General features: G+C 44.8%; 1 protein-coding gene across 2 annotated transcripts in view; it reads right to left on the bottom strand.

Moving 5' to 3' along the window:
- Positions 1 to 10,118, bottom strand: part of LOC108574795 — a 13,173-nt gene extending 3,055 nt beyond the window's left edge. Inside the window, exons 1-5 of one of the 2 annotated variants that reach the window (XM_017937436.1) lie at positions 9,843 to 10,118; positions 5,878 to 6,021; positions 5,008 to 5,169; positions 3,891 to 4,067; positions 2,371 to 2,631 (exon numbers count right to left, since the gene is read on the bottom strand). In XM_017937436.1, the coding sequence (XP_017792925.1) occupies positions 2,371 to 2,631; positions 3,891 to 4,067; positions 5,008 to 5,169; positions 5,878 to 6,021; positions 9,843 to 10,062 (964 nt within the window). In that variant the 5' untranslated portion in view covers positions 10,063 to 10,118. The remainder of the gene's footprint in view (positions 1 to 2,370; positions 2,632 to 3,890; positions 4,068 to 5,007; positions 5,170 to 5,877; positions 6,022 to 9,842) is intronic. The other variant, XM_017937438.1, reaches the window with a different exon arrangement.
- Between the last annotated feature and the right edge of the window lie 19 nt (positions 10,119 to 10,137).

Raw genomic sequence — 10,137 nt, 5'->3', positions numbered from 1 at the left:
GCATCATTCTGTTGCATATATATGTAATGTATACAGAATATATATATATATGTATGAAGCGAACAGACATGTGTGTACGGTTGTCCTTCGATTTCTAGCAAGCGCATCCAGCGGAGTGAAATCCTTAATAAGGATATCTTTCGTTATAATTCCTTCTTGTTAAAAAAGAAGCGTCAATTCAATCTCATTTTCATTTCTTTCTCAAATTTTTAAGCGTCAAGACTCGTTTACGTTTCTTCCAATACGCACACACACTCATACACACATACACGTACGCACGCACGCAGGCACGCACGCACACACGCACACATGTATTAATGTATATAGAAGCGAGAAAGCGGACGTATAAGCGAATAGAAGACGAACGTTTTCGTTTTTTTTTTTCTTTTTCAATTTTTTGCCACGGCACAACTTGACGCGCGTTTTGCAATAGCGCCGAAAAGCGACATTTCCCTTCAAAGAGAGAGAGAGAGAGAAAGGGAGAGAGAGGTGTGTGCAGCAAAAATAAAACGTTAGGCGGCAAGAGGTAAAATGTGTGTAGCAGGCTTAATTGGAGAATTCCAGACCCCACGTAGCCCCCGCAAAAGTTTGATATTGTGGGCGTGGAGAGAGAGTGAGAGAGAGAGAGAGAGAGAGAGAGAGCAAAAAGAAACGTCCGTCGCGCGCGTTCATTAAAAATCGAGGTGGCTTCGAAGGGGTTTTCTTTCTTTTTTCTTTTCCCCTCTTTACACAGGTGAGAAAGCGTTTTGGTCCCGTTGGCATGCGAACCCGCGGCGGGGCTTGGTGTGTATGTGTGATAAATTAAACAAAAAAAAAACGAAATCATACATAGATTGAAGTTTTTGCGTGCGTGTGCGGCGAGCTAGCTAGTGCGTAAAGATTTCGTGTCTCTCTACGTCTTACCAGAGAACGTTCGTTCGTTAACGAGCAACGAAATCGGCCGCTGCCATCTTGCTATCTCGTAACACACTCGTGCAGCGCTTTATTATTATTGGTAACACATTAGAAATCACATTTCACGGTGGCAATATGTAGGCATTGTGTTTTCTTTTCTTTTCTCGAATTATTCACGGCAGTACGTATACATATACATACATACGTACTATATGTATATATATGCCACACGTATTGTGTGTACCACGTGGTTCTATTACGTATCGGTATTCTTTCTTTTCCTTTTTCTTTCCAAGTATCTATTCACAGGAGATGAGTAGTGTGTAATACACCGACTTGGGAGGGGAGTGAGTTTCGTTTTTCCTCTTTTCTTTAGAGTTTACGTTTTTAGAGGGGGATCGGGATTGCGGCGAGAAAGGGCGAAGGAGGATCGTAGTACCGTTACGGCCATCGTATCATCGGCGAAAGATAATGCATATCATTTGCATATCGAAGGAGAGACAACAATCTAACTGTGGTTTGAACAACAGAGAAAAGACGGGTGGGCTGTTCGTGTCTTTAAGGAGGAGAAACGAGAACGGAGAATTGCGTTTCCTTCGTTTCTTCAGCCCTCGTGCTAGAATTCATCCTTTTTCCTTTCTTTCTGACAAAGTAACGAAAGGATTGATAGAAGTGACACTTGGACAAAGAAGTTCGGGAGACGCAATACAAGGTGGGCGGAGTTGTAGGGTGCTAAATATCAATAACAACGACTACGACACAACAGCGACAACGGTATTTGGCACGACTCAAAGCACCACCACCATCTTCTTCTTCGTCATCGGTGCCGCCCGCTCGAGAGGCGACTTTCGTATAACGGGACAGGATTGAACTGAAGTCTCGAGTAAAAAGGGGACGAGAGATTGCACGAAAGATGGATTAATACAGAGAAACTCGGGGTAAGAAAATAAGCAAGTGATCTTCGTGATTTGACACAGTTGGGTTTAACAGCATCTCCCGCAATTCTTTACTTAAGAACACAAAAAGCACAAAAAACTCTTTGAAACAATACACTAAATCCGTAGCTTTGCAAGTTCGCGAAAATCAGATTTACCCAAAACAAAAAACAAAAAGAAAATCGGTTTAATTCGCTGCATCAAATTCCACGAGTCACTCAACGAATCAAACGAATGACGAGAGAAGAAAGAAGGGGGGACAGGGCGTTCCGAATGAGAAACCATTCGAACGAGTCGAAGAAGAAGAAGAAGAAGTAGAAGAAGTAGAAGTATAGAAGAAAGGGGAGTTAATTAACGGACACACAGGTGGTGTACATAGTGTGTGTGTGAGAGAGAAATAGAGACAGAGAGAGAAAGAGAGAGAGAGAGAGAGAGACAGAGATAGATAGATAGAGATAGATAGAGAGAGATAGAGAGATGCGGACAGAGAGAATAGAAGACAGAAAACGAAAGATTTAGAAAGAGATCGTTGATCGTCTACCGAGGCCGTCGGACGATCCCTCAGCAACGTCGCTAAGGGTACGTCGATGCTTGTTCCCGCCTTTGGTCGCCTGCAGGTGACACGATATAAGCAAGATGGCGGCGGCACGTGCCGCACCTGCTCTCGACGCTGGTACCAGGGGACCACGGCTACCACCGCTGCTTGGCCTCCTGGTGAACGCGTAGGTAAGCGGACCTCCTGTGCTGCTTCTTTGGCTGGAACGCGAAGATGGCCGGCCACCGTGGAGCGTCAGTGGGATACCTGTTGGATTCCTTTTATTACTAACTCCGTTTCATTCAGAAGACAACATTTTACAAAGGAATTTCACCCCTTCTGTTGTGCTAGTTTCGAAAGAACCAAGGCTAGGTTTGTTTCTTTTATCTCTTTTTTTCCAAAAAAAAAGAAAAAGAAAGAATTAGTCTCCAGGTCGCCCATACTTCGTCATAGGTCTCTCCTCGACAGTTCTAAGGGATCTAAACTCTAACTATGAAGGACAAAGCACAGAGGTTTTTGCATACTTCACAGGTGTTCTCGATATTTCTAAAAGGGGTTCTAAGAGACTAATTCAAAGGATAACACTTCGCCGGGAATTTCAGCACCTTCTGCTCTGTGAAAGAACAAGGCTGGGGCTTCTTTTTATCAGGGGTGCAAACGCAGTTTGCATACTTGAGAGCTCTCCTCGATTAGTCTAAAGGATCTAAACTGTAACTATGAAGGATAAGCACAGAGAGAGGTTTTTCTTCACGTTCTAGGGGATCTAACTTCGAACTCTCAAGAGGGGCACATTTTTACAAGGAATTTCTTTTTTCAGCCCTTCTATCTTTCAAGGCCAGGTTTGCTTTTTTTTTTGTATGAAGGATTAATTCAGGTTGCATACTTCTCACAGGTTTCCTCGACACTCTAAGGGAACTAACGCTAACTATGAAGGGATAAAAGTCCAGGTTGCATACTTCATAGGTCTCCTCGATATTCTAAGGGATCTATGTTCTAACTGAATATCGGTCCAGGTTCCAGAATTCAGCATTTTCCCACAGGCTACACGTGTCCAAGCGGTATAAACGACGTCGTATCGCAACGGCGTTGACGTTCGATGACGCAGGAAATGAAAATACCGCATAAGAGGGCTTCACCCGTGTTGGACAGCGCACAGGTCTAAGCGATCGTTAGAGTTCCGCCCGCGTTCTAGGATTCCCCTCAAGGCCCCGGCCGGGCGAAATAGGGTGAAACGAAAATAGACGGAGGAGTTCTTCATCGATACACTTAGCGTGTATTGATTTTGCAACGGAGAAGGCTGAGCTTCTTAAAACCACAGGAATTACAGCACCCGCGAGTATAAACTTTTCATTTTTTCTCTCTCCCGCCGTGGTTAAGGGTGGCGGTGGTAACCGTATTGCAAACCGATCACAGATTTCGTAGAATGTACACACGGTTTTCTCTCCGGGTATCGTCGTAGTCGTTTACAAACGATTATTGATTATGGATCCTTGAGAGAGAGAGAGAGTCCGATAAGCAGTACTCACCCGTGTCGCTGGAGAACAGCATAGGCGGCGCGTGATTCGCGTTGGCATAGTGCCGCGGCCTTGAGTATCTCGCACGACTGAATAACTTGAGCACGAAGCATATCATCGCCGTGAATACCGCTATTCCCGATGCTATGCAGAGCAGGGTAGGAATATCCGTCGTTATCAGCACCAGATCTAACAACAGATTTCATTGCCACATTTCAGTACTCGAACGGCGGTGCGTTTTGCGATAATTACTTGTTAGCGGGGCATGCAGTGGGTAAGGAGTACTGTTGGGTAAAGCTAGAAAAATCTGGGATCTCTGTACAGGGTGTTTCTGGAAACTTGGAGTCAAGAATTAAATTTGTTCGTATAGGGCTGTGTTCAATAGAGAAAATTGGATTTAAAGATTCGTTCACTGTTTTTGTAAATTTGTCATAGTAAAAGAGAGGGTGAATCTTTTCTGTAGTTGAGACGAAGCATTGTACAGGCTTCTGGACAATTGTAGCTCCGATTCAAAGAGCAAGGATGTCACTTTGGACAATTCGTTCGGTAATGTAAATGTAAATTAATGAAACCGTTAATCTCTTAATTTACAACAATGTGTCAGAGTCGTTGCAGAGATTCTGGTCAGGATGTGACAAAAATGAACTGTAATCTTAAGTTTCGTTTGAGTTTGTAAGACTGAGGATTGCTAAATCTAATTAATCTATAATATAACAGATAAGCTTTTGTTACTTAACACAGTACTAAAACATTAAATGGCTGACGCTTAGATGCATAGTAAAAAAAGAAATCATATCTCAAGGGGTTAATAAAGCGTAGAGATAGCGAACGATTAGTCAATCTCGATTTTCTTGAAAACTGAGACCTATACGAACAAATTTACCCTTATCTTTGCATCTCTGAATCACCTTGTACACACAATCTGTCACGCAAGTGCGATATATCGTTCAAACGACGAAGAAACTTCTCGAGAGCTCGTGCCAATTCATTTCCAATCTGTCTTTTCTTCGTCTCGACACCAGCTCTCGTGTGACTGATTGCAATTGAAAGGATCACAGAGGCTCTAAATATAATCGAGCATCCCGTCAGGGTGTTTGAATTCATTTGACAAGAAGTTGGCACGGTGTACCTTCGGCGCAGAACACCTTCTTGCTAGGCCTGGACAAGGCGACCCTGTGGTACCCTTCCTCGCAGTCGCACACGGCGTTGTGCTGCACCTGAGTGCAGGTCGAGTGCTGATCCGCAAAAGTGCAAGTCGCGCGATAGAAACATTGCTCCCCGAGTCTTTTAGCTGGAACAACCGGTTGCCTGGTTCAATTCTCGCCAGTTTCGACCTTGGTATACTTGTAAGTCTTTCGATACTTGACAGATAACGCGGTACTCTGAACTCAAATTTCTTGTTTCGATACTGTCGTATGCGAGAAACTTCTTCCTATTTTATTACTTTTTTCTAAATAATTTTACCGAAAGATTAGCAAAGTCGAGGTAGCAAATATTCACAAGGTGTGTTTTTCTTTTAAAGCAGACTCTGTATTGTTAGCTTAGAGACAAGGTGTCAAAGTATTAAAGGGTTACGAAGGAAGAATGAGATTTCTGCTATTTTTTCCAAACAATTTTACCAGAAATTTAGCAAAAATTCACAAGGTGTATTTTCCTTTTAAATCAGCCTCTCTATCATTACCTCAGAGTCAAGGTGTCAAACTGTAAAAGGGTTAGGAAGCAAAAAAAAAAATGAAAAGAAAAGGAGACAAATCGATTAGCTTTTCATTAGACTGAAAGTAACAAGTGTCAGACCGGAGTTTGTCGTGTCTCGAAACGCATAAAACAAGGGAGAACAATCGTCCGTCGATATTTATTCTCGTTCGATGAACATATACATACACACATACACATCAGCTGTCCAACGTTATCGCGTTGAATTCTCTCTTCCCGCTATAGGAAAACGAGAGGGACGACCTAGTTGATACGAGAGAAAGGGAGAATGTATCCGTTTACGTACGTTTGGCACATCCTTTGCTAGGCCCAAGACGAACTGGATAGAACTTCTCGCATTCGCAGAAACCAGTGACGGTGTCGCAGAACACGTGCTGCAGTTCCGGATTGCACGAGACATCGCACGGCGAGCCCAGGTACTGCCCCTTTGCTGAAAACAGACGGGGAATCGATAGCCAGCTAGATTATCCACCATGTTCAAACCCTCCGCGATACCAGATGAAATATGTAGGCTGTGTTCCCTTAAATAGCGTCGACTATTGTTTCATAGGCCCCTCCCCCCCCAATCGAGGCCACCTTTCGCGTTTCGTGCCTACTCCTCCAACTAGGGCTGCGGTGAACATCGATAATTAACTTTCACTACTTGCAATTTAGCTTGAATTCGAAATAACTTCCCCTATGGTATAGGGGATGAATTATTTGCCGGGTGGATTTGTCAGACGTGGAATATTCTGAATTCGCGGCATTGTAGCGTTGAACGGTGGCTCGTACTCGCGAAAAGATGAATTGCACCGCGTTAGGACGTTGCACATGAAATGGCGGATTCGTAGGGGAAAGTTTCAAGCCTCGATAACTTGGCCGAAGCTAAATTTTGCTAATCGAAGGGAGCTTCGGTAGATTTAACACATATTTCGGTACACAATTATTATGAAAATCTGAAATTTTGCAATAATCTTCTCAAACGTATTTTTAATCATTGAATGTTTTTTTTTTTTGGTAAAAAATGGGTTAACTAAATTTTATTAGTCGACGTAAGCTGCAGCAAATTTAACACATTTATCATGAAAATCTGAATTCCGAATTCTGTTTTTTGGGAAAAAGTGATGTGAATGGTTAAATTAACGTTGTTTAGTGAGTTTTGTAGCTGTTGCTACCTCAAAAGCGAATTTGATTAGAATTCATTTTCTACGTTGAACATAACCTCAAACTAACTTTTCCAAGAATAAGCAGTGGAGTGGGTTCTACCTTTTCGTATGACAATCGACGTGATTCTAGATCACGAAGCACATTTGTCAATACACCGTATTCATAAAAATCTGAATTTTTGCGATAAATTTCTCAAATATATATTTAGTTGTTTTTTTTTTTTTTTTGTGAAAAAGTGAGGTAGCTGTTTAAAGCAACGTTGTTTCATGAGTTTTGTAGCTGTTCCTATCCCACAAAGCGAATTTGATTACAATTCATTCTCTACGTCGAACATAACCTCGAACTAACTTTTCCAAGAATAAGTCTGGCATTTAAATCAGTAGAGTGTGTAGGTTCTACCTTTTCGTGTGACAACCGACATGATTCCAGTTCACGAAAACAAGTCTGAATCTTCCAGCATACCAATTCTTAACTTGCTCCGTTTAGAGTAGAATTTCAACTGAAAAAGGACCTCTCCGAAGACAGTAACGCATCGAACTACGGTTCAACGAGACGACAGGACATTTTTTAAGAAGGGAATCCTCTTGCGAAGGATGTCCTCTCAGTTGTACCCATTTATCGTCCCACCCTCTCTATCCCCGTTACACAGATACTCTCTTTTCAACTATTATTCCCCGCCTCGATACGCGTCTTTGTCCTCCCTTTGACGTGCAAGCCACCGGCCCGTTGTCACCGGCGTCTGTTTGTCGAGCCATGAACGCGCATACATTCTGAACGATTAATGAAGCAAAGAAGCATTGTTACGCTACTCTATCCAGGCCACTTTCTCGCATCAAAAGCTGTTTGATATCTGGTGCTCCTTTGTAGACGACGCCGAGACTGCGCTGTCTACGCCTCCTCGATTCTCCATTGATACATCGTTCAACACACTTTAAACTCCTCCTTATCCATGGACGACGGTGTAAAAAACTTGTGCGAGAGAATTTTATTCTACCCCCTCTCTCGGTAACCTGACCAAAGGGGAGGTGTTTTTCCTACCCTTGTTCCCGTTCAATTAGTACACCAGGTGAACCTTTTTCCCCGAGGATAATTACGCCATTTGGTTCGAGTTACCAGGCGCCGGGCATCACGCCAGACCGCCTATCGATTTCTCCTTAATTATCGCGTTATATCGTTATTAAATGTTTCTACCCACTGTTTAAAGTACCATCGTAACCACCCTTGGCAAACGTTCAGGAAGAACGTACACGTAGGAATATAAAACGAACCTAACTATCCCGAAACAACCGTTTCATACAGAGAGGAGGAGGAGAAGAAAAAGAGCAGGGTTTCGCACACATCGCGGTGAATTGTGTGGCGACTCCGCGCAACCGATCGATCGATCTTTTCGAAATGCGGATGAATGGGGGAGAGAGAGAGAGAGAGAGAGGGTGGATTTCGTTGGAGCACGGCTGCGTCGCGTAAATAATAAAGCACGCAGAATTACGCTTTTTGACCTGGTTCAGGAAGTTCACGTGAGGGAGAAAAAAGGAAGGGGGGTGGATCGTTAGGCTGATGATGATTCGCCGGTGTTTTTCACCGCTTGCTCGAGCTCCAGCTCGAGGAGTGTGCTCACCGAGCCTCCTTCCAGTGAATGGAGAGGAAAGGCAAGGAGACAGGGGTGAATGACGCACGATATTTCTCTCTTCTCTAACCTTTTTTTCCACCACGCGTTCCCTCGTTTCTCTTTCTCGAGTTGCTGGAGAAGGTAGGAGAGAAGAGAGGGCGAGGAGGAAGACAGAGAGAGAGAGAGAGAGAGATCTCTTTGAAATCTCATGCAGCTGCAGGCGGTGTGCAAACTCCCACATGCGGACACCGAGAGAGCTTGCAGCATCCATTAAAATCAATACCGGCGGCGTGGTTGGCGCGAAAATCAAGAAGGATTCTCTTTCCGTGCACCTAGGCGCACGCGCAATTCGCGAATTCTTACGCTGAGATATCTAGTTTTTCGGTTTTTATTCTTCGTACTTGAACCGATGATCGAGTGGATCGGTGGTGAAATTGTACGGAGAGATTAGGAATGGGAAATTGTAAGAATTGCAAAAGTATGCTTCTCATGTTGATAGAGGTTACACGGAGGTACCGTTGGACCGTAAATAGTCCAACCACCGAGAGAGAGAGAGAGGAAAAAAATAGAGAAAAAGATCCTGGCTGAACTTTCCGCTGTTTCGTAACATTTCGGCTGAGCCTCCTCTCCACGGATTTAATGAGGCTGAGACGAGGGCTACTTATCGTCTGACGAAGGGAAAACGTCTAGATGACGATAACAACGACAGTAACAAGTGTTTGCTCTCCGACTGAAGATTCTGGAGCGGAGTGTTTGCACGCTCGTATCGAGCAGGCGCGAGCAAGGCGAGGCGAGAATCTCGAGGCACGCACGTTCCTTCGATCCGTCCTTCTTTCGCTAGAAAACGACATAACGAATCCCATCCTGAACCGTATAGATCGATTCGCCAGCATAAATTACCCCCTCGAACGTAGAACGAATCAATCGGATACGACATACACGGAACAGACCGTATTTCCAACATCTTCAGACCGTCGTAGACTACTCCTAAAAAATCAACCAATTAAGAATCGCCACGAGTTAATTCTCCCTAAAAAATCCTTCACACTTAGTGCTCTCTTCGCTCGTTCTATTCAATACCACCGGAACATCTCTACGCCTACTCTTGCTCCACTTCTTCCATCTCCTCTGCCTACGTGCACTCTGCCTATATTCCACCCTCTTCCACATCCCCAAAACAGCTTCGCCACTCGCCGCCCTCTGTCATCGTTACCACCTGACGCTCTCGAAAAACTGCTCTCTCCAAACGTCGTCATCGTCGTCGTCGTCACTACGAAAATCCTCGTTCAGGTGGGGGAGAGAGAGAGAGTCCGTCCCTAACATCAGACGCACCAACCCCCGCACAATTCTACCCCGAAACTCGCCCTACCTCTCCCCTCGACATTTCCGCGTGAAAGCGTACTTTTCCCGTGTGATCGTCGTTGGTATCCTCGATGCACCAGAAACCAGGTGTGTGCGTGTTTCTTTCTTTCTCTCTTCCATCGAAATTGCTCACTCACCCGCAGTGATGTTCTCCTCGAGGTAGTCCTGGTCGTCGTCATAGTCGTCGTCGTTGTCGGAGCTGGATCCTCGTAGGTCATCACCTGCCAGTAGACCTCTGGGGATCAGGGGATCCGGTCGCGTGCCGCAGCTGCACCCGGTCGCCAGGAAGACGAGGCAGATGAGCAGGAGCCAGGAACGGCAGCAGGTCAGTCTCAGGGCGGAGGGAAGTGCGCTCATCGCCCCCGCGGCGCGAGTCAACCCCCGAAACCGACCACCGGCGGCGCATCGACATCCTTCCCCGTCGCCTGCCTC

Source organism: Habropoda laboriosa, unplaced genomic scaffold (assembly GCF_001263275.1).
Source record: "Habropoda laboriosa isolate 0110345459 unplaced genomic scaffold, ASM126327v1 scaffold257, whole genome shotgun sequence".
Taxonomy (NCBI): Eukaryota; Metazoa; Arthropoda; class Insecta; order Hymenoptera; family Apidae; genus Habropoda; species Habropoda laboriosa.
The sequence above is the reverse complement of the archived record's forward strand: the minus strand, read 5'-3'. Positions and strand labels throughout refer to the sequence as shown.